Source organism: Rattus norvegicus, chromosome 1 (genome assembly GCF_021556685.1).
Source record: "Rattus norvegicus strain SHRSP/BbbUtx chromosome 1, alternate assembly SHRSP_T2T, whole genome shotgun sequence".
In the NCBI taxonomy this organism is placed as follows: Eukaryota; Metazoa; Chordata; class Mammalia; order Rodentia; family Muridae; genus Rattus; species Rattus norvegicus.
The window spans coordinates 107,120,868-107,144,484 of record NC_141534.1 but is presented as its reverse complement, the minus strand read 5'-3'; the positions used below and the strand labels follow the sequence as shown (position 1 = coordinate 107,144,484).

At 50.7% G+C, this 23,617-nt stretch overlaps 2 protein-coding genes across 2 annotated transcripts; one reads left to right on the top strand and one right to left on the bottom strand.

The window, feature by feature from the left end:
- Positions 1-630: 630 nt before the first annotated feature.
- On the top strand, positions 631-2,478 carry Ftl1 (ferritin light chain 1). Its single transcript, NM_022500.5, has 4 exons — positions 631-937; positions 1,226-1,372; positions 1,815-1,940; positions 2,143-2,478. The coding sequence occupies exons 1-4, from the start codon at positions 836-838 to the stop codon at positions 2,317-2,319; spliced, it is 552 nt and encodes a 183-aa protein (NP_071945.3). The 5' UTR covers positions 631-835; the 3' UTR covers positions 2,320-2,478.
- A 1,094-nt stretch (positions 2,479-3,572) lies between these two features.
- Positions 3,573-23,426, bottom strand: Gys1 (glycogen synthase 1). The gene is made up of 16 exons (NM_001109615.1): positions 23,094-23,426; positions 21,547-21,728; positions 19,823-20,014; positions 18,432-18,617; positions 18,069-18,213; positions 16,392-16,509; positions 15,928-16,048; positions 15,291-15,397; positions 14,260-14,319; positions 14,095-14,173; positions 11,235-11,348; positions 10,865-10,991; positions 8,170-8,265; positions 7,926-8,089; positions 5,298-5,378; positions 3,573-5,158 (listed from the first exon to the last, which is right to left on the bottom strand). The coding sequence occupies exons 1-16, from the start codon at positions 23,209-23,211 to the stop codon at positions 4,832-4,834; spliced, it is 2,217 nt and encodes a 738-aa protein (NP_001103085.1). The 5' UTR covers positions 23,212-23,426; the 3' UTR covers positions 3,573-4,831.
- Between the last annotated feature and the right edge of the window lie 191 nt (positions 23,427-23,617).

Sequence of the window (23,617 nt, the reverse complement as noted above, 5' to 3'; positions counted from 1 at the left end):
TCACTTTCCAGATGTGTGCACACACGGTAACCCAAGGTTCCAGAAAAAAAAAAAAAACAAGAACCTTAGTTCCTATCGTGAACCTAAAACCCTATGCTTCTGGGTACCCCATCATTCCCTCAAGGAGATCTCTAGAACCTTTTGAATACCAGACTTCTCATGAAGTGAGACCCCTTCATCATTGGGTACATGGAGGTTCTCTCTGCATTACAGACATTACCCTACATTCTGCACATCCCCAGACTTAGGTTCTTAGGCGCCCAAAACTGCCTTTTGTGGGACACCCCCAAAGGACCTCGAAGTCATCGCCTCCCTGGGGTCTCAGTGACCCGGTGCCTTCAGTGACCCGGTGCCCTAGAATCCTACGACTCCCCAGGATCCGCCTGGGAATCCAGACCATCGCCCCTCCCCCAAGCCTCCATTTCACAACGGCCTCGCGCCCAAGGCGCGTGACTTCAACTCATGGGACTGGGTGGGAGGGGCGCGAGGTTCCCCTCAGCTCGGGATTGGTCAGGTATACTTTTACGTCCCCACCTCACGCCACCGCCGATTGGTTAGTCTCGGGCCTCGGACACCCCGCCCTCCGGAGGCCAGCATACTATAAAAGGAGCGGTCCTCGCGCTCTTATCTGAGCAGCGCTTTGGAGATCCCGAGGATCTGTATCTTGCTTCAACAGTGTTTGGACGGAACAGACCCGGGGACTCCCACTTTATTCACTTCCAGCCGCCTTACAAGTCTCTCCAGTCGCAGCCTCCGGGACCATCTCCTTGCCGCCTTCGGCTCCTAGGACCAGCCAGCCCCGTCTTCGCGGTTAGCTCCATACTCCGGATCAGCCATGACCTCTCAGATTCGTCAGAATTATTCCACCGAAGTGGAAGCTGCCGTGAACCGCCTGGTCAACTTGCACCTGCGGGCCTCTTACACCTACCTCTCTCTGGTGAGTAGCTCGGGGTTGCCCTCCGAACGGTGTCCCTCACACCCACCCTCCTGCGCATGCGCGGGCCTTCTTTGTTCAGTACGGAGACGGCTCCGGCCTCTCCTCCCTCCCTTGCGCCCTTGTATACTTTTTAGTTTTGTCTGACTGGAACTCACTGAGCAGACCAGGCTGCCCTCGAAATCCTACACTCCTACTGCCTCTGCCTCTTCTTGAGTGTTGCGGTTGAAGTTTAAAGTGTTCGCCACCGCCTTCACCGTTAACCCGTATTTGTAACACTTCTTCCCGCAGGGCTTCTTTTTTGATCGGGATGACGTGGCTTTGGAAGGCGTAGGCCACTTCTTCCGCGAATTGGCCGAGGAGAAGCGCGAGGGCGCCGAGCGTCTCCTCAAGTTGCAGAACGAACGCGGGGGCCGTGCACTCTTCCAGGATGTGCAGGTAAGAGCCAGGGTCATTGGACACCACCAAGCATACGGTGAGCTTGCCATCCCATAGCTTTTACCAGGGAGAAGTTTAGGGGGTGAGGAGAGCAGGACGTTGTAGACAATAGGGTGTCACGCCAGCTTACTGCGTGTATGTAGGTAGAGCTGCCAAAAGCACCAGGATCTGGAAAAGTGCGGTAATTATTAAGGATTCAGCTGAGGATTGCTGTGGATGGGGCTGGGGAGGGGAGAGTCTTTATCCATACCTGGTGTGGGACTCACAATGTAGACCAGGTTGCCTCCTGGTTAAGAGATCCTCCTGTCTTCCCTCCCAGTCCCTCAGCGGTGGGATTAAAGACACCCCATTATTTTCCCCACTGTCCCCACTTAGCTGTGTTTTATTCCTGGCTGGGTGAAGGATGTGAGCTAGTTCTGAGGCTTGATTTTCTTGTGTACAGAAGCCATCTCAAGATGAGTGGGGTAAAACCCTGGAGGCCATGGAAGCTGCCTTGGCCCTGGAGAAGAACCTGAACCAGGCCCTCTTGGATCTGCACGCCCTGGGCTCTGCCCGCACAGACCCTCACGTAAGTACCTTGCTAATCATTTCTTCCTTTCTTTGACAAAACCTAGGCTGTCTGTTGAATTTCTACTCGCAGTAATTTAATCCCCTCCCTCCTGAGCCCTCTGACTACAGAAGCACCACACCCAGTACTTGTGGACACACCTGCCCTTGAGGGCACATTTTCTTCTAAGCCTCCCATTCACACCAGTCTCTGTCCTTTACAGCTCTGTGACTTCTTGGAAAGCCACTTCCTGGATAAGGAGGTGAAGCTCATCAAGAAGATGGGCAACCACCTGACCAACCTCCGTAGGGTGGCAGGGCCACAACCAGCGCAGACTGGCGTGGCCCAGGCATCTCTGGGCGAGTATCTCTTTGAGCGCCTCACTCTGAAGCACGACTAGGCCTCTGTGCCTTCCAAGGGGCTCCCTCCTCTGCTCTGCACCGACCGCCTCAGCACCTCCACCCGAATGAACCTCTAAAGCCACTAGGCAGCTTTGTAACCGCCCTGGAGCCTCTCCCAAGTCTTGGACCAAGTAAAAATAAAGCTTTTTGAAACAGCAGCTGGTTTTTCTGTCTGTGTGGGAGGGCTGCATGGAAAGGAGTTGGCTCTGCTGTGTTTTGTGAGAAGCCACAGTGATAATTATCTGTCCTAGGAGTCTGCTGTAGCAATTTGTCTGTCCTTGGTTTGTTACTGTGTAGAAAGTAGAAAGGCTTCAACATCCAAGTTTGGAAATGGGCTAAACATACAAACAGGCTAGGAGGAGATGGGCAACCTGAAGCCTGGGTTCTGGTGAATGCCAGTGAAGGCATGCACTGGTGGGTAGGGCAGCTATGGTCACTGGGTGCTGGGGTCCATCAAAAAGAGGATGTGAAACTTGGGACCATTGCACAAATGGGAACAAAGGGCTCAGAAACATGGGAAGTTATGGGGTGTGGGGCACTGGACAACCTTGCTGTGTCAGCTCAGACTGTTGGGTTAAAAAGAATCCAAGGGTTGTATGAAGCCTCATGATATGTAACCTTTACTCAGTATCATGTCATTGCTCTGGGTGAAGCAGTGGACAGGAAAATGACCCAATAGAACTATAGCTTTCTACTCCTTTACGAGATTGATAATGGGAGGGTCTAGGGATTAAAGCCAGAACTCAGTCATGCAGAGGTCCCAGGGTCCTGAGAACCCGCCAAAGGGATTCTGACAATGATGTTCAAAAGGAAAGCTGTTACCAAAGTCTCAGGGCTGGAACCTGATTTCTGTTAGGTTGACTCTGCTCAGGGACTCTGTTGCCTTTCACTGATTGCGTTGCCCAGAGCATCTCCCATGTCAGCCACCTCCTACCCAAGGTTACTGGAGCCAGCGTTTGCCACTTGCATCTCAAATCTAAGCAAGCAGTCAGATGGACTTTTGCTGACGGCAGCACTGTGATCTCAGAACAGTAACCCAAATCTGCACAGAAGCCCGAGCTAGAAGACTATGGAGCATGGTGAGAGTGGAACTGGAATCGGGGGAAACCTGGGGCTCCTTGTAATGCCAGCACTGAGAGGCTGAGGTAGGCCTATTATAAATTTGAACCGTCTAGAGGTAAGATCCTAATTGAAAAAACTAAAATGATCAGAGAAGGGAGCCCCACCGCATCAGCTTACATCAGTTACAGTTGGCAGTCTTAAATACAGCTGTATTTTTTCATCTCTGAACACACTCCAATCACACACCTTCTGCCCTCCCACTCCCAAATGCAATCCAAAGGCATTGGGCCAGACACAGCATGCGTGAGGAGGGGCCTGCCCATTCACTGAAGCTGGGGGCAGGACAAAGCTTGCAGGCAGAGAGGCCTCGAGGTACACGTGGGGCTTCAAGAAGCCGGTGGGCTCACTTTTGTATCAGGAAAAGAGGACCAGGGTGCAGCACAGTGACAAGACTCCTGATTTCAGTCACCAGGACCCAGGACCCAGAACCCAGTGGTTTCACAGTGGGCCAAGCAGTTGCGGGGTTGACCGACATTCTGCCCTCAATAGAGGCACTCCCTAGTGGGGACACTGGACCAAGGAAAAGATAAGTTCTGGTCCAGAATAAGGCAGAAAGGTGTCTGGTTCAACTCCACATGCTCCTTGAAGAAATGAACGGGACATGTCCAGGGAGGCCAACTTTACAGCATGTCTGGCATCTCAGACTGGGTTGAAATGGAGAACCATAGCAATCGGCTACCTTTGCTTTCGAGACAGTGTCTCATGTTGTCCCCCTTGGCCTTGAACTCGCTACGTAGCAGAGGATGACCATTAACGCCTGATCCTTATACCGCTACCTACTGAGTGCTGGGGTTACAGATGTGGATCACCACACCAGGTTTATGAGGTCGTAGAACTAGATCCAGGGATTCCAGCATTCTAGGTAAGCAACCTGCCACCTGACTACCTCGAAGCTGGTATTCGATTATGTTAATCCCTGAAATGTCCTAACTCTGAACTTGGCTGTTTCAGCTGTAGGGAAGCCACACAGAATCTAACATGAGGTGGTCCCAGGGGGGCAGGCCTGAGCATAGCATACTCTGTATGACTATAGGATCAAACGAAAGAAGCAGCAGCCTGGAAACCAATAAACCAGGTGTCCTAAAACCTCTGAAGAACAAAGGCAGATCTCTGGCCTCTGGGACCCAGTCTAAGCCCGGAGACTCCAGGTCAGTGCATAAAGAATGAGTTCTGCGATCCAAGAAAGGCACGGTGGCGTGGAGTGTGGGAACTCCAAGACTGGAGCCGGAGGGCTGGAGTGTCTGAAACAGAGGTTGGGCTATGGACCACACTGGGTAAGGGTTCCACTCAGGGTCTGGAGTGGGGTTCAGGCACCCTCCCATCTGCATAGGCCCTCTGCGAGAGGGGCACGGAACAGGCAGGGAATGGGGTTGGGATGGGGGTGGGGCCTTAGTTGCGCTCCTCGCCCAGGGAACTGGTAGGACTCAGGGGCTCAGTGGGTGTACTGAGTGAGCTGGAGGGCCCAGTGTCCACTGAGTTGCTTCTCTTGCTGCCGCCTGTGGAGGAGGAGCAGGAGGCCCGGCGTGGCCACTCGGGTGCCCGGATGTTGCGGCGGTCCTTGGCAGCCTCTTCTTCCTCATCATAACGCTCACTGTCTTCCCTCAGGGGTCCATCCCGTGGCTCTTCTTCATCCTCACTCTGGTGTGGGCTGGAGTGTCGAGACAGTGAGGGTGACGGTGGCACGGAGGCCGGCCGTGGGTAACGGTACCCCTGGGTCTGCAGACGCAGGGCAGGCACAAACCAGAATGAAGGGATACAATTTAAGTCCCTAGAGGTTCCCACTAATCATCAAACCCCAAATAACCCTGCCCCAGCCCTTCACTCCTGGTCCAGCGCCAGTCCCGGCTCTACTTACCGCATCTACCTCATGGGGCTCATAGGTGAAGTGGTCTGGAAAGGCCTTGGCCAGAGCCATGTGGCGCGCAGACATGTAGTACTGGGCAGAAAGGAGGGCAGACCACGTCAAGGACAGAGGTTACACACCCGGCTTCTGGCAGATAAATCCCAGCTACTTTTTTTTTTTTTCTGTTTGCTTTGTTTGTTTTCTTCAGAGAGTTTCTTTGTATAATAACTCTGGCTGTCCTCAAATCACAAAGATCTGACTGGCTCTGTCTTCCCAGTGCTTGGGACTTATTTAAGGCACGCACCACCAGTGTCCAGTCACGTTTTTTTCTAAACAAGAGCCACACTACCCCCACCCCCTTCACTGATGAACACTAGGCAGGGTCTCTACCACTGAATCACTTCTGTGGTAGATTGTAGTCAAGGGTCTAAAACCTAAAGGCATGCCCAGCTTCCTTGCTCCACCACTGCCCGTGGACACTCCTCTGCCCGTCACTGCTGGAGTCCCCAGCAAATCTCACTTGATAATTGCATTAGCTGACACTGGCTCTTGCTAGTCCTATAGGTAGCGTGGTTTTTCGGCCTCATCCTTCCCAGTAGCTAGATGATAGGCCTGGGCGAATAGGTACAGCTGGCCGCACCTTACCGTATTTTCTGTTTTGAGTTGGGAAAGTTACTACGTACCCCCAAGCTGGCTTTGAACTTTCAGCTCCACTGGCTACACCTTTATGCAAATGAGCACACGGGGCAAAGCTAGTTATCTCACCTATGCAAATGTCCTATGTAAATGTACACAGTCCATCTGGGCATGGGACAATCCTCTAGTCATACCTTACTACAGGGCAGGTGGATCCTCAAATCAAATACCGTATACGCAAACGAGAACTCCGACCAGATGCTATTTCTAGATTGATTATTTATTTGTTTATTGTTTTTGAGACTGGATCTCTCTCTCTGTAGCCCTGGCTGTCCGAGACCTGGCTATGTAAGAGAGGCTGGCCTTAAACTCACAGAGACCTACCTGTCTTTGCCTCCAAGTGCTTGGATTAAAGGTGGGCACTCCAACACCTGGTTCTCTTTTCATTTTTGGTGCATGTGCATGTATGTGTGTATGCATGTGCATGTATGTGTGCGTGTATGTCTCTATACAGAGGCCAGAGGGCAATTTCTGGTGTCATTTCTCAGGTGCAATTCATCCTGAGTTTTGTTTTATAAGGTTTATTTATTTATGTATGAGTATGTGTGCCCCTGTGTGGGGACCAGAAGATGGCATTCGATCTTTTACAGTTGGAATTCCAAGTGTTTCTGGGATGCCAGGTTATGTGAGTGCTGCCTGATTTCTCATCTTCATAATTACAGAGCAAGTGATCTCTCCTGTCCACCACCCCTCTTTCTTTCTTTCTTTCTTTCTTTCTTTCTTTCTTTTTTTTTAGGATTTATTTTATTTATTCCATGTATGTAACTACACTGTTGCTGTCTTCAAACATACCTGAAGGGGACATCGGATCCCATTATGGATGGTTGTGAGCCACCATGTGGTTGCTGGGAATTGAACTCAGGACCTCTGGAAGAGCAGTCAGTGCTCTTAACCGCTGAGCATCTCTCCAGCCTCCCTTTATTTCTTTTCTTGAGACAGGGTCTTGCTATGTAGACTAGGATGTCTTTGAACTTACAGTCTCTGCCTGTTAAGTGCTGGGATTAAAGGCACGTACCCCACACCTGGCCTGCACCTTGTTTTCTGAGACGGGGACTTGCCATGAAGTACCCTTTCTCTTTCTTATTTTTATTGGTTTTTTTGGGACAGGGTTTCCCTGTGTAGCCTTGTCTGTCATGGAACTCACTCTAGACCAGGCTGGCCTTGAACTCAGAGATTTGCTTCCAGAGTGCTAGGTACCACCACTGCCTGCCCCTCTCATCTCCACCTTCCAGTGCTTTAGATAAGTGTATGGTGTTTTGCCTGCATGTGCTCTATGTACCATAAGTATGTCTGGGACCCCCAGAGAAGTCAAGAGGGTGTCAAATCCACTGGGAACGGAATTACAGATGCTTGCGAGCCACCATGTGGGTGCTGGGAACTGAACCCTAGTCTTCTGGAAGAGCAGCCAGCGCTGTCTCTAGCTCTGACAACAATTTCTTTCTTTCTTTTTTGTTTGTTTGGTTTTGTGCATTGGTGTTTTGACTGCATGTATGTCTGTGTGAGAGGGTCAGATCTTGGAGTTACAGATGGTTCTGAGCTGCCATGTGGGTGCTGGGGTTTGAATCATTGAGCTGTCCCTTCAGCCTGACATCACTTCCTTAAAGAGACAGCAGCTAAGATAAGCAGGAAACCCTGACCTATCCCTAGCCTCTTTGTTTTTGTTTGCTTCCCTATGTAGTCCTGGATCTAACTTTATATCCAGGTTGCCTCTGCCTCCTGAGCTTTGGGCTTTAAGGCCTGTACCACCAGGCTATCTCCATCCTCTCTCTTTCTCTTTTGATTTTTCAAGACAGGGTTTCTCTGTGCAACAGAGCCCTAGCTGTCCTGGATTCCCTCTGTAGATCAGGCTGCCCTGGAACTCACAGAAATCCACCTGCCTTTGCCTTCTGAGTGCTGCTGGGATTAAAGAACCAGAGGAGGCCTAGTAATGGGAATCTATCATACCCGGCCTAGGTACTTCCAATCCAGCAGGTCTGACAATCGCTCTGTGCGATTCCGCTGAATGATGCGCTGTCGCCGGCTCTGCTGACAGAAGCTGTACAGGAAGGAGGTGAGTTGGGAGCATGAATCATCCAGGCTTCGGAACCTCCGATCCAGAATGTAAATGCCTAGAGGCAGGAATCGGGATTTGTTAACAACAATGTCTGAAATGTGGACCAGGACCCCCATGTTCTCCCTTTGCACTGACCGTAAGCCGAGGGATCTGCAATGTGCTCCTCCATAAAGCAGCCAAAGCCGGAGAGGTTCGTGGAGATGCTCGGGATGCCCATGACAGTGCACTCCGCTGTGGAGGGAAAGAAGGCTACTCAGTGGCCAGGCCGGAAGAGATGGTTCTCCATCGCCACCTGCTGGCAACCGAACCAACTGCACCTGGCTACAACCGCAAGGGTGCCAAGGGCCTCTCCAATTCTAGGAACCAAAGAGACTTAGAGAGTGAATCTGAGACAAATTTTTGTGATGAAGAGGATACTTATTTATGGAACACTGACCAACTCTGGCTCACGTAAATAACTTTAGTTAACCATCACGACGTTAAGATGTGTATGTGTGTGTGTGTGTGTGTGTGTGTGTGTGTGTGTGTGCGCGCGCGCGCGCGCGCGTGCGTGCACGTGCGTACTCTTTTTTTTTCTTTTTTCTTTTTTTCGGAGCTGGGGACCGAACCCAGGGCCTTGCGCTTCCTAGGTAAGCGCTCTACCACTGAGCTAAATCCCCAGCCCGCTTTGTTTGTTTTTAAAGATTTATTTATTTTATATATGTGAGCACACTGTCACTGTCTTCAGACACACCAGAAGAGGGCATCAGATCCCATTACAGATGGTTGTGAGCCACCATGTGGTTGCTGGGATTTGAACTCAGGACCTCTGGAGGAGCAGTCAGTGCTCTTAACTTCTGAACTATCTCATAAGCTCATATTTTTGGCTTTCTTGAGACAAGTTCTCACACCATGTAGCTATGGCTGTCCTGGAGCCGACTGTGTAGACCAGGCTGGCCTTGAATTTACAGAGATCTACTTGCCTCTGTCTCCTGAGTACAGGGATCAAAGGATGTGTTACTACACCCAGCAAATCGAGGTCCTCTAAAAGAACGGTATTCTTAGTTGCTAAGCCATCTCTCCAGCCCCTCTTTTTTTGAGACAGGATCTCATGTAGCCCAGGATGGCCCTGAACCCATATAGCCCAGGATGGCCCTGAACTTATGTAGCCTCTGTATACCATTACTTATCCTTAGAGGTGCTGATGCCAGGTGCCCCTTAGTTGGTTTGTTTTTGAGACAGGGTCTTACTGTGTAGCTTAGGCAGGCTGTGGGATGTTGACTCTCCTGCCTCAGCTTCCCCAGTGTGCTACCACACCCAGTTCATAGCTGTGCCCACTCGAGGTAAGAAAAGATGGCAGCAGTGTGTGACCCCACGGTTCAGGAAGCTAAGGCAAAGATTGCCAGGAGTTCAACCTGGACCCCAGAGGCCCCACGGCAGTTTTCTTTTTCTTTTTTTTTTTTTTCTTTCTTTTTTTCGGAACTGGGGACCGAACCCAGGGCCTTGAGGTTGCTAGGCAAGCGCTCTTCCACTGAGCCAAATCCCCAACCCCCCCATGGCAGTTTTCTAAACACAGCAAGTATTATCAACTTTTTCCCACTGAGACAGGGTTTCTCTGTGTAGCCCTGGCTGGCCTTGAACTCACTCTGTAGACCAGGCTGGCCTTGATATCACGGACCCGCCTGCCTCTGCCTCCTGAGTGCTGGAATTAAAGGCTTGTACTACCTCCACCACCTGGCTCCATTATCATCTTAACCAGAGCAAAGTGATGATTTGCAAGTGACTCTCAAGACCAGGACCTGTTGATGTCCCCTCACAGGAGTAGGGGTGTGGTGTTATGGTGGGGAGTAGTGATTGGGATGTAAAGTAAATTAATTAATTAATAAAACATATTTTAAAAAGAATGAATGAGTAAGCATAATAATGAAGTAAAAGAAAAGCGGGGGTGGGGACATTAGACACTCTCTGGAGGTTCCAGTCATCCCTTCCGACATCTCCCTCCCACATTATCCCCTCACACCAGCTCTGTAAGGAAGCCCAATGGACTTACTGTGGTGTGAATGTGAGTATGTGTGTGTGCATGCTGGAGCACAGAATTAATGAATAGGGGCTGGAGAGATGGCTCAGCAGTTAAGAGCACCAACTGCTCTTCCAGAGATCCTGAGTTCAAATCCCAGCAACCACATGGTGGCTCATAACCATCTGTAATGAGATCTGATGCCCTCTTCTGGTGTGGCTGAAGACAGCTACAGTGTACTCACGTATAGTAAATAAATAAATCTTTAGAATTGATGAATATGTCTACAATACAAGGCAAAGTAGAGGTAGGAAGGTCAAGAGTTCAAAGTCACCCTCAGATACAGTGAGCTTGAGGCCAACTTGGGGATCAGAAAATAAGCAGGCCTGAAAAAAACAAATACAAAGAGGAAATCCCCAGTTTCCCCTCAGTGAGGGAGAATCACACATAATCAATTCTAACTCAGAGCTCAGGGCTGGAGAGGAAGAAGTCGAAAGGCACTGGGGCCCAGAAGAGGAAGCTCAGTGGGTACAGGGCTTGCCTGGCATGCACAGTGATTCAGCAGCCTGGAAGGAGAAGCAAGATCAGGAGTTCAAGACCAGTCTGGGCTACAAAGCGAGTCTGAGACCACAGGTCTCTCATCAGCAAACTGGAGCCAAGGTTATCAGTGACAACGACCAGAAATGAACATCCATTTTCTAGTTCTGAGCCCCGTAGACATCTGTGTTACAAACTCGAACACGAGAACGACTACACTGAAGTGACACGTTGCAGGTTCATGCCGGAACTGGACAAGACCCCAGCAGTCTGCCAGCCCTTGCCTCCTGCACTCACCTGGTGTGTAGCCCCAGGGCTCATAGTAGGAGGGGAAGACTCCAAGGTGACAGCCACGGACGAACTCTTCATAGTCCACGGGGAGCAGAGGGCTTGTGGAAGAAAGGAATTCTGGGTGAAAAATCACCTGTAGAGAGAGGAGAAGGCCTTAGCTACTTCTAGCCACCTAGAGTAACCCAGAGAGGGTACGTTTCTATGGAACGCACAGCAGGTCGACAACAAGCTAAAGACTTAAACTTAATTCATTTGGCTTTGGAAGCCAGGGTTCTCGCTACACAGGGCTGTCAACAAACTAGGTAGATGAGAAGTGTGATTGTCCAGGGAAGATGTTTCCCCTGCCACACCCCACCAATTCCTGGACAGCCCTCACCTTCACACGGTCCGCACTACTGTTGAAAAGGCCGATTCGTCGGATGGTGGTCAAGATGGGGTCTGAAGAGTCATCCAGCATGTTGTGGGTACACACCGGTGGGAAAGACTGCCGCTGTAGAAATCAGAAGTGAGGTGGGGTTAGGGGAGGATTTACTCTTGTTCCTGGGCTGTCATGGTGCCAAGGATCTGAAGAAACTACCAACAGAGGTTAACATATTCGTGACTAGAGCTCAGCTTTTAACTATCATGAGCAAAACCAAAGCAAAACAACAACCACAAAAAATCCCCAGCTAAATTGAGGCAGAGTGCCCTTAAGGCACTCCACAGCTAACGAGGAAATGTCTGTGTTTACTTATGCAGTCTTGTCTGTCAGTAAAGACTCAAGGAAGGTCACCAACATGGAAGCCTCCACGTGACTTCTTTGCCGTCCTGCTGATGTAACCTCCTCGTAACATAAACCAGAATGCAGCAGAATGCTGGCTCTGCTCCTCCCTCTCCCCGCCCCAGGAAAAAAAAATGCTCTAAAGAATTGTAAGCACACTGGAGAGATGGCTCAGCGGTTAAGAGCACTGACTGCTCTTCCAGAGGTCCTGAGTTCAAATCCCAGCAACCACATGGTGGCTCACAACCATCTGCAATGGGATCTGATGCCCTCTTCTGGTGTGTCTGAAGTCAGTGACAGTGTGCTTATATACATTAAGTAAATAAATAAATCTTTGGGGTTGGGGATATAGCTCAGTGGTAGAGCGCGTGCTAGCAACCGCAAGGCCCTGGGTTCGGTCCCCAGCTCCAAAAAAAAAAAAAAAAAAAAAAAAGAATTGTAAATACCCCAGCCAAGTGGAGAGCTATGCCCATTTGATAGCAAACTACAAGGACAGCTGGGAGTTGTAGTTTTCTTTTCTTTTTTTTTTTTTTTTTGGTTCTTTTTTTTCGGAGCTGGGGACCGAACCCAGGGCCTTGCGCTTCCTAGGTAAGTGTTCTACCACTGAGCTAAATCCCCAGCCCCGAGTTGTAGTTTTCTTATGAGGATTCATACCTTACCATCACTACCATCACTATCACTGCCACCACCCCACCCCACCCCCACAGGGAAGGGAAGCACAATGCCATAAGTCACAGCTACAATGCAAAGATAGGCTGACCGACAATCCCAGCCCTCTCTTTTATGACAATCTCTTTACAACTTTCCATCATCATGTCATTAAAAGGGCCCACTCCTTGTTGGTATATGAGGGTGAAAACCACAACTCCCAACAGCCCCAGGAGGCTTCTTCATGGATAAAGCCAGCTTCGTAACTTCAAAAATATTTTGTCCAAAGGAACATTCTACCTCATTAGTGCATGTTAGCTGTCTAGATTCTAAAACTCAGCCTCATCAATGCCAACCATAGGCACCAGTCCCTTGACCTACAGGGAATAAATGAACTCTAACTCCCAAAAGCCTCAGGGGCAAAGGAAGTCTGTCAATATAACACAAAACGTCCCAGGAGCTGATGGGAATTGTAGTTCTCATTTTGGGAGCCACATCTTCCTAATGTTCCCTGTCCTTTTAATTCCAACCTCAGGAATCAGAGGGTTCTGTGGGAGGTAAGACACTGCTGTGGAGCTGGGCTTGGTCGTGCGTGCCTTAATCCCAGGACTGGGGAAGCAGAGGTGGGTAGATCTCCGTTTGAGACTTGCTCTACAGAGCGAGTTCTAGGACAGCGAATAGTGGCTCTCGAGTATTCCGGTGCTCTTCAGGAAATAGCAGGAAATTGGCTTTCGTGGATCCTATCTCCTAAAGGCCCTTTAAACTACCATTTTCACCATGCCCTGGGGCAGCAGGAACAGAAGCTGTCACCTGGGAGGCTTCTGAACCTCGGGTGCACTAAAGAGACGGTAACAACCTTCTGTAGGGCTGGCTGAGTGTGGAGATGCTGGAATATGACAGGTCTAGAGTCTAATTAGACTTTATCTCATGAAAATAAAGGTAGGTGGGGTAGCACACATCCCAGCACTCCACTCCCAAGGCAGAGACAGGCGGATCTGAGTTCAAGGTCAACCTGGTCTACAGAGAGAGTTTCAGGAGAGCCAGGGCTGCACTGAGAAACCCAGTCTTCAAAAACAAAACAAACAACAACACACGGCCACCACCAACAAAAGCTTATCTTGGTCTAATTCAGCACCCTTCCACGCCTTGCTACCTGCCTCTGATCTAATAAGGGCTGTGACTTAAAACCTTTTGGGGTGCAGGAACTTAACAAAACCCTAGTTTTCACCAAGACTAGAAATGCGCCCAGACAGTATTTTTGACCTAGAGCTGAGATGTCCCCCTTTCCTGTACCCCTTCTTACCCTGATGTCTCCAGCAGGGTATCCTTTTAAATTATTTACTCACTTCACATCCCAATGTCAGCCCCCTTCTCCTCCCACCATGCCTCCCTCCCTCCCCATCCCCTTTCCTCTGAGAAGGGGAACCCCCCTCCCCTCCAGCAATGTATTTTAAAAAGGAGCCTTCATTCATTACTTTCTTTTTTTTTTTTTCGGAGCTGGGGACAGAACCCAGGGCCTTGTGCTTCCTAGGCAAGCGCTCTACCACTGAGCTAAATCCCTAACCCCCCCATTCATTACTTTCTTTGTTCTGTTATCATGAAAAGCCTGTTACCATCTTTGCTTAGGTCATACTTGGCTCCAGAATAAACCTTCTTACCCTTTTTGATGTGGTGGGTGTGTTTTACCATTGACATTTCTCTGGATTTCAGAACTGGACCCTCTCTAAAGGGCCACCGAAGAGAACTGAACTCCCAGAAGCCTTTGCAACAAGAGGCCTCAGCAAATGCCAGGACTGCTCGGCACTCTGCTTAGGGGTGAAGACCATACCTGAGTCGCAAAGATGGCTCTCTTCATCATAGTGAAGTCCTCCTTGTCCAGCATCTTGTTCATGTCGGGGAGGCTACCCCTGCAAGGGGACGGGCAGGCATTTTAGAATGAAGTGACAGGACCGGTCAGGGGAACCATGGGAGCAGAGTCAGGGCTGGCACTCACACTAATAGGGATTCGTAGAGCTTCCTCCCAAATTTCTCCTTGACTGTATTGGCTGTGTCCCTGGAATGGAGAGGAACAATATCACATCACCAGCCACCGTGTGCTGTCAGGCTTTGTGGGCAGCAGAGAAACCGAGGTCTGGGCTCAGAATCCATGCCCCGGGGGACCGCAAACGGGAGGTGTGGGGTCTGCTTGTGTTCCTTGAGGTGTGTGGCTGCCCTAGGTGGCCTTTCCTCTCCAACTTCAGTGACTCACCTACAGGATGAGTGTAAAAATAGAGTCAACCTCAGGAGGCTGCAGAGAGGCGTCTGAGAGGTCAGGGAAAGCCCAGCACACAGAGAGCCTTCCAGAAATGTCAGCTATTGTTAGGATGAGTCTTGGACACAGCGCTCATAGGCCCTGTCTTATCAACAGGAGGACTAATATTCTGAGAAGAACATCCTGGCACACAAGCTCAGAAAGACTGCCACCCTACTGTCTCATGACTTATGATCCTACCAGGGACACGCTGACCCAACCACACTGGTCTCTTCTCTCTCTCTAAACTGTCTCCATCCACGTCCCGTGAACCTGGCCTCAGTATGCTGTTCACTATGACCTTGAACTTCTGACCCTCCCGCCTCCACTCCCCAAGTATTGGGATTAGAGAAATAGACACCACACCCAGTCTATGTCTCAGTGCTCTCCCCCATTTCTTGAACACGTATATCTGCAGTTCCCAGGGCTTAGAGCAGTGCCTGCCTTGTGGTAGATACTCAGAGACTAGAGAGCAATGATCAGGTAGGTTCCAGGGAGAAGGAAATAGACTCCGTGAGGAAGTGGTGGTTCAGCTAAATAACAAGGGGTCAGGACAGAAACCTCGCTATGTGATATCTGCCCTGGTCACGTGCTCACACTGGTGTAGCCAGGCCACATGCTCTAAGTGAGGAGTTCACTAGGAATCCTGATCTTGTCAGAGATAGCCAGAGAGAGATAAGCCCATGGACGCAGCAGGTATGGGGCTCAGGGGGTTCTGGCTGAGGAACGCTGACCATAGCTGTTTGCGCACGGCTTGGCCCTTCAGGGTTTCCACGTTGAAGTTGTTGGTCCGAGCCGGCATGATGAAGAATGCCACAACAGTTTGCTCGCTGCCATTCACCTGGGGGCGGGGATGAGAGGGACGTCAGAATGCTGGACACTCAGTCATTGCTGCTAAGAATTATGGGACTTCTGATTTTTTTTCTCATAATATTATGGGAGATTACAGTCAAAGTCTCCTACATAGGTAGGTGTTTTACCACTGAGCCACACTCCTTCCCCCTCACTGGGCAATTCTAGGCAGGGGATCTACCACTGAGCCCTTCTATACAAGTGCACTACCACTGAACCATGCCCCCCAGACTGGTTTTTATTGTGACACAGCATCTCAGAATTGTCCAGACTGACCTTGAGCTCATTCTATAGACAAAAGCTGACCTTGACTTTTTGATCCTTCTGCTTCAGTCTCCCAGGTGCTGGGATGACAGGCACAGGCCACCAGATCTCACTTCTGATCTCTCTGGGAATCTATGCTCTACTCCCACCCAAGGGTTTCCACAAGCACCTCTCGGGTCTCTGTTCTCCCCAGCCAGGCGACCATTTCCCCCTCCAGCTCCCCTCTCACTGTTCCACCGGCCGACCAGGCCTTACTCTGAGCAGGTAGTTGAGCCGGGCCAATGCCTCCAGGAATATATCAGCTCCCTTGTTGGAAAACTCATAGCGTCCAGCGATAAAGAAATACAAAGTCTTGTCTAGGTTGAAGTCCAGGTGCCTAAGGAGCCACAGGAGAGCGTGAGTCCCAGGCTCCTAACTCAGAACCCACGGGGCCCAAGGACGTTTTTACAACGCGCAGGTATCAGAGGGATACAAGCAAGCGTAGGATTTTCTTCTTGGATGGCTATTTACCCTAGTTCCCATCCCATCCCATTATATCAAGAAATAATGGAGACCATAACTGTCTAGAACCAAAGGACCAAGGAATCCAAACCTCACCCTCTCCCCTGAGACTCAGGAGTCTTCTCTCCTCAGAGCTTGGGGTCCTGACCATAGCCCTCCTCCTCAGACCCAGGAGTCTCACCCCCTGTCCTCCTCTCTTAGCCATCTGGCTCACGTACCCATAAAAATGGCCACGCACAAACTCCTGGATTCGTGCTTTGCTCTGAGCGTGAAGGTTCTGGAATTCGTGCATAGCAGAGAACTTCTTCACATTTAGTCCATTGGGGGTCACAATATCTAGGATTGGGGAGAAGGGCCCATGCTTCATTTCTTTATTGCGATCAATGTTGTTGGCACAAAAGGGGAGGTGACTTTCCTTTCACAATGTCACAGCTTTGATGGCCCTTTAGTGAACTCAGCTCCATGGAGACTGATTCAACGCCGCTACTTGACCCTCTTACTCTTTTTATTTTATGTTTTAGATTTTTTTCTTGCATTTTATGCGTATAGTGGTTCTGCCTGCGTGTATGTCTGTGTACCATATGTGTGCCTGTTGCCTGTGGAGGCCAGAAGAGGTGGTCAGGTCGCCTGGTATCAGTATGATAGATGGAATATATATGCTACCATGTAAGCTGCGGTGTGGGCTCTGGAGACTGCACCTGGGTTCTCCAGAAAAGCAACCAGTGTTCATACACTCAGACATGCACACACACATGTACACACACACACACACACACACACACACACACACAGTACACACACAGGGAGAAATGGTTGAGTCCCTAAAAGAGGCATGAAGACAACTGCATTGTGAACCAAGTGTAACAGGGCATGTTTATCAAGGCTACCGCAGAGCTACATAGTAAGACCCTGGCTGGGAGAGGGGGGCATATCTTGGGAGAAGCGGAGCAGGGGTATTTTCAGTTCCTGTGTCAGAATGGGAGAAGGACGGATGGAAAACTACACTTCCCAGAGTTCCTGAGTAGATCAGATCCCCACAGCACTGTCCACCTGTAAGAGCTGCGGTATGGAGAGCTATGCTTATGAAAATAGAAGCCTCTATAAAGAATGTTTTATAACAACAGAAGATCCAAGATCAGACCCAGCACATTCAATAAAAGCTGGCCATGGTTAAATGTGCCTGGAACCCCAGTGTGGGGGTGGGGGAAGACAGGTGGGTCCTGGGAACTTACACGGCCTCACCAAAATAGTGAACTTCAGGTTCAATGGAGACTCTGTTGGGGCTGGAGAAATGGCTCCGCAATCAAATGAGCTTACTGCTCTCTTGTAGCGTGCAGCTGGGGTGGCTAACAGTGCTTGCAACTGTAGCTGAAGATTAGGATCCAAGGCCTCCTCTGCCCTCTGAGAACACGCATGCGCACACACACACACACACACACACACACACACACACACACACACACACACACACACACTTATAACAGGTTAACAAAAAATTACAACCCTCATCGGGACCTAGGGCCAAGACTTAGGAGCACATGGGGTAGGATAGGCAAACCTAGTTTCAAGTTTACTTTATTTAAAAATAAAGCCACAATATTTGCATTCCTTTCAGCAGATCAGCATATATATTAGCTATTCATAAAATCAGAATGAATAAAACTATAGCTTTTATTATCCATCCTCCCCGATACGGAGTCAGCCAGCTTCATTTCCGAGTTACCATCTCAACCCAGGACTTACGGGAGTTGCTGTTCTATTCTCTGGGGTAAAATGATATTGGGGGTCCCCAGCTCCGAAAAAAAAAAGTAAAGAAAAAAAATGATATTGGGTATCGAACGTGGCATAGAGCCTCTTACCTCAGCCACATGTAGGGACCACAGCTCATACCCTACCTGGTTTCCTCTTGAGGAGGTGTTGAGCCTCAATCGCGGTGATCTGGGACACTGTAGTGAAGACATGGGCACAGTGGGCTGCTGCCCGCTCCATGCAGTACCGGTGATAGATCTGCCTCTCGCCTGCTTCCTTGTCTACATTGAACTGGGTAGGAAGGGAGCAAAGTCAGTGTTAAGAGGACCAGGGTAAGAATAGGGACTGAACTAGTGTCTTAGGGAGGTTGGAATTGGGTCTGAAGGAGGAGGGCCAGGGTCTGCCCCTATGTCTGATGGTGGAAGGGCAGGGAGCCTGAACTCTTAGCATGATTCCCTGACAGGGTTTTGGGCTGTCCCACAACACAGTCTCCTACACTCTCAGCTCACATTCTCCAGGTTGTTGTAGAAGTCCACGGCACCAGCACATAGGTAGCGACCCAGCAGCGTGGCGTGAGTGGTGAAGATGGTTGCCACCGGCAAACGCCGGGCTCGGCACAGACACAGACCAACGCCTGCCAACCATTCATGGAAGTGGGCGACCACATATGGCTTCTCTTCATTCTGGGCCAGGAACTATGGGGAAACAGGGTCAGGGTCAGTGTTTGCACACGGCACAAAAGGAACCAGCAGCAATCCCATCTTGGACAAGAAAGCAGGAGAGAGGTAAGCACGCCATTACGCAGAGCAGGCAGTGTTCCCACAAAGGGCTAAAACCAGCTGACCTCATCCCCAGAGGTTGATGGGAATTTTTTTTGTTTTTGTTTTGGTTTGTTTTTTGAGAATGCCTGAATTCTGGAAAAGTTGAACTAGAAGGAACAACACCCCAAGTCCTGGTCGCAATTCCAGGGACTTGGTCTTTTATTCTTTTTCTTTTGGTTTTTCAAGACAGAATTTCTCTGTGGAACAGCTCCAGATGTCCTGGACCTGACTTCGTAGACCAGGCTGGCCTTGAACTCAGGGACCTGCTTGTTTCTGCCTCCCGAGATTAAAGGTACATGCCATGTCCGGGCTGAGACTCAGCATGTCAATCAGTGGAGTAGAATTTTTATGGACAAAACACAGGACCAAAACTCCCAGATTTCTTTCAATCGAGCAGCTCCTATTTGTCCTAAGGCATTCCAATTAAGTTTCCTAAAACTTCTTTTTTTTTTTTTTCTTCTTTTCTTTTTTCTTTTTTTCGGAGCTGGGGACCGAACCCAGGGCCTTGCGCTTTCTAGGCAAGCACTCTACCACTGAGCTAAATCCCCAACCCCCTAAAACTTCTTTTTAAAAATTCTAGAATGTGTTTGGGGTGGGGAAAGCCGAGATTCCTGGTTCTCAAGATTGGTAAACGGGGCTGGGGATTTAGCTCAGCGGTAGAGCGCTTACCTAGGAAGCCCAAGGCCCTAGGTTCGGTCCCCAGCTCCGGGAAAAAAAAAAAAAAAGATTGGTAAGTATCAAAAGTCTCCCCAAGTGCTTAACGGTAATGGATATTAAACTAGAGCGCAACTCCCAGAATTCCCCGGGACCTAGCCCTCTACTGACCCGGCTCCCTGGAGACAATGAATGCCACAATGTGTTTACACCTGGACGATTAGGATAAATGAACTTGAGTCAAGTTGGCACGTCTGGTCTCTGAGAAAAGAAGCTAGACTCCTTTCAGAGTTGATCCTTGGATTAAAAGAGTGTACAATTCCCAGAATTCCTGGGGGAAGCCCACCCTCTGGCCCAAGGGGTGAGGATGATTAGAGTTTCAAGTCTGGGTAGAAAGGCGAGGTGGGGTCTGTAGTAGGGCCTACCTCACCCAGGAACCAGGTGGTGAGGAAACCAAACAGGACGGCATCATTGGCCTCACGGTCGTACCAGGGTACCCCGATGTTGCAGGTGTCCCAAAGTTCACCCTTCCAGCGCTCCAGGGCCCAGGCTGAGGCCCCTACATCCAGGAGCACCACTAGGGGTCCCCCCTCGATCAGCCAACGCCCAAAATACACCTGAGGGAGAGGCAAAGGGAGGCTCAGAAGACCTCGCCGGCATTCCTCACAGTCTTCTTTCCCCAGCCTGGTAACTGAGCTCACCCGGTTCGCGTTTCCCTCACCCACTGCCTCATCTGTGGCCTTCTGTAACTCCGCCTACTACCTTTCTCCTCGCCCCAGCGGCTGTCACGTGTCTATCAGCCAGGACTGCACCTTCCAACCCATTGCAACGTTCCTAAAACTCGATGTTCTATTTCGGTCCCCATTAGCCATTTTCCTCCTGAGACCACAGGTATGGCTCCAGGCCATTGATCTAACTCTGTCCCAACCTGGCTTCGTCCTGCCAGAGCCTCACTGGGGTGCCCCTCCCCCTCCCAGCTGTTGTCTGCCCTTTTGCTGGGAGGGGGTCTATTATTAGGAACAGCTGCCCTGGGGGAGGGATGTGGCCACTCTGGGGTCCCGTAGGGACATGGTCTGGCCTGACTGGATGCTGGAGCCCACCCCAAACATAGGCTGTGAGTAGGCGGAGCCTCTGCACTCATCTTCCCACGCACTCTTCGGGCTTCCTCAGTCTCGCTTTCCCTCTCTTCTGGCTTTCCCCCTTGTAGTTCTTTCTTTTGGGAGGTAGGGGTGGGGGGTTCTTTGTGTAACCTTGACTGTCCTGAAACTCACTCTGTAGTTTTTCAAATTCAGAGATCCACCTGCCTCTGCCTCTTGAGTGCTGGGACCATCAGGCTTCTCTTTGTGGTTCTTAGCATGAAACCTACAGACCACGCTAGGCAGGGGCTCTACCACTGAGCTATAACCCCAGACCCCCATTGAGGGATTAGGCAAGGACTTTCCTACTAGGCCACACCCCTAGTCCCTCATTGAGGGTTCAAGGCAGGGACTTGACCACTGAGCCACACACCCTGCCCCTCACTGGGGGATTCTAGGTAGGAGCTCCACCACTGAGCCACGCCCCTTCCTCTTTGGTTCATGGATCTGCTCCTCTCAGACTCTTTCCGTGTTTCTCCTCTCTTCATCTCTTCCATCTTTTTGCCTGTCTCTATTTTTTTTTTCCCTTTTCTTTTTTTTCGGAGCTGGGGACCGAACCCAGGGCCTTGCGCTTGCTAGGCAAGTGCTCTACCACTGAGCTAAATCCCCAACCCCTTGCCTGTCTATATTTTAAATTTATTTTGAGATAGTGTCTTCTTGTAGTCCAGACTGGCCTAGAACACACAGAAATCCTCCTGCTTAGGCCCCCCTTAGTGCTGATGCACATGACATCTAGCTCTGGCTGTCCTTCTGCCTTGCTCCAGCTTGTTTCTACCCTCTGGGTCTGAGAATCTCAGCTGAGATCCATCTCCATCCATCTGGCCTTTCGGACGTCCGGTACCCACTGGCCTACTTCTCCAGATCCTATCCTGTCTACCGCTTTCTTCCCTAATTGGCTGGGAAAGCGCCTACCCATAGCTGTCTATGCCTCCTGCTTCCATTCCACCTTCTCTTGGCCTGTGGCTAGGCTCCTGCTGGCAGTTCTCACACCCCTGGGTAGGGTTGTGTCCCACCTTACAGCCCTTGCTGTTCATGGAATCCAGAGTCCTCTTCAGTTCAGGAGTTGGGGGCTCCAGGAGCTCCACCTGCGTCCTCACACCCTGCTCCGTGTATGGTCCCACCAGATAGTAGTTGTCACCCCATTCATCCCCGGTCACCTTCGCCTTCGTCTGCAGCACAGTGTAGATGCCACCCACTGTGGGCCAAAGTGCAAAAGGACAGACAACCCCACCGTTGGTCCATAGCTTTGAGACCCGGTGAGTAACAAGAAGTGTGTGGGTAGCGTTGGGGTAGAAGATGGGCTGCAACCCATGCTTGGGAATCAGAGAGGGCAGGGGCTGGAGGCTAGGGTCATGGAGAAGTAAACCGAGGATAGCCCTCTTGGGTTTATGGAGAAAGGGGACTGAGATCGGGATGCTGAGAGAGGAGCAGGCTCCAGTTAGACTCCTGGTCACGGGACAGGAAGCCCTCCAAGTCTTAGGAGCTGGAAGTACCCAGGCTCTAAAGGTCCCAGCTTTCAGATGCACTGGGAAGAATGGTGCATGGCCCCATCTGCTACCCTCAGTTACCTAAGCAAAGCTGGACTTAATAGTCCTCATCTTCAGGAGCCCTAACGATGCTCTCCCAGGGCTGGGACACAGGCATGCTGGGCACTGCTCCTCCCGTGACCCTACCTCAGATTTAGAAATCTGGGTCCTCAGCTTCCTCACCTGAAACCAGGACCCTGGCAGCACACAGCATTGAGTCTGCCATCCCTCAACATATTGAGAGAGAGAGACCCCGTCTCTTTCTCCCCCAAGATCCAGAAAAGGAAACATTCAGATCCACAAGGCCCAGCTCCTGGGGATTCCAGCCCGGCCTTCTCATGAGCAAGAAGCTAGTGGTCTTAGACACCCATACATATGACTCTAGGCTGTGGGTGGGTTCCTCCCATCCTAGGGCCCAGTCCCAGACCAACTTAGGACTTCCAGTTTTCTCAATTCTCAGGGAGGCACCTCTCCACATAGGAGGCCATGGCTTAGGCCTTGGGCTTCTTCAAACTCAGCATTCAAGTTCCCAACTCTTTCCCACTTTGGATCTAAGAATTTGAGTTTCCAGACCCCTCTCAGCTTTACACTGGGTCAGGTATGCCACGCTTCCTGGAAAATCCATTAATCTCAACTTTTAGGAGCACTCCTACTTCACAGTCCGATCATCTGGACCACAGACCCAAAATCTCCAGTGCCCCTGGGCTTAGACGCATTAATTCCTTCCCCTTTTAGATCCCAGGTCTCCCGGCCCTCGAAAACCTCCCTCCAAGACCCAGGAATTTTTCTGAGTGCCCTCTTCCCTAGTTTGCAGAACCTGAAGCCTCCTTCCATCTTAAGAGTAGTCTCTTGTCCCTTCCCCCCCAGGGCCTAGGACGCCTACTCCAGCCCCTCCACAAGGACACAGAAGTCACAGGCGCTTTTCCCAGGACCCAAGAGTCCTCCACGTAGCTCTGTCCCCGTCCGAATCGGAGTTTCGGGCCCCCATCCTCGTCTTCCCTCCTTGGTCAAGGGACCGACGCTGATGTTCTCACCCTTGTTGGCCACCTCCCAGGCCACCTCGAAAAGCACTGCGTTCTCCGGGTCGAATTCATCCTCCCAGTCTTCCAATCCTGGAAGCGAGGACATAGAGAGACTGCGGCTGAGAGGCATGGCTACTGCGGGCAGGGGACTTCGAGCACCAAAAATGGAAACCCGAGAGGTCGGCTGGGAATGCACCAGACTTGGTGACCGGTCGGGTTAACGGGTGTCCTACGGGAAGCTTGCAAGGCGCTCTGCTTCCTATTGCACGACCGCACCCCCGCCCCAGAGCACTCCGACTCAGGTAGGGTGAGCGGCGACACTGAATCGGGAGGGCAGCTGCAGTGAAGCCTCGTGGCCGCCAGGAGGCACTGCCCACCCTGCTGGTCTAGCACGATTGGTCGGCGACTGGGGGGCGGGGGCTATTGCGTGTTCTTATTGGCCGATGGGATCCAGTTTCTTTGGCCGGAGCCTCCCAAGGAGCTGCAGGAGGCGGGGCTTGTTGCTACGCAGCATGAACATGATTGGTGAATAGAAC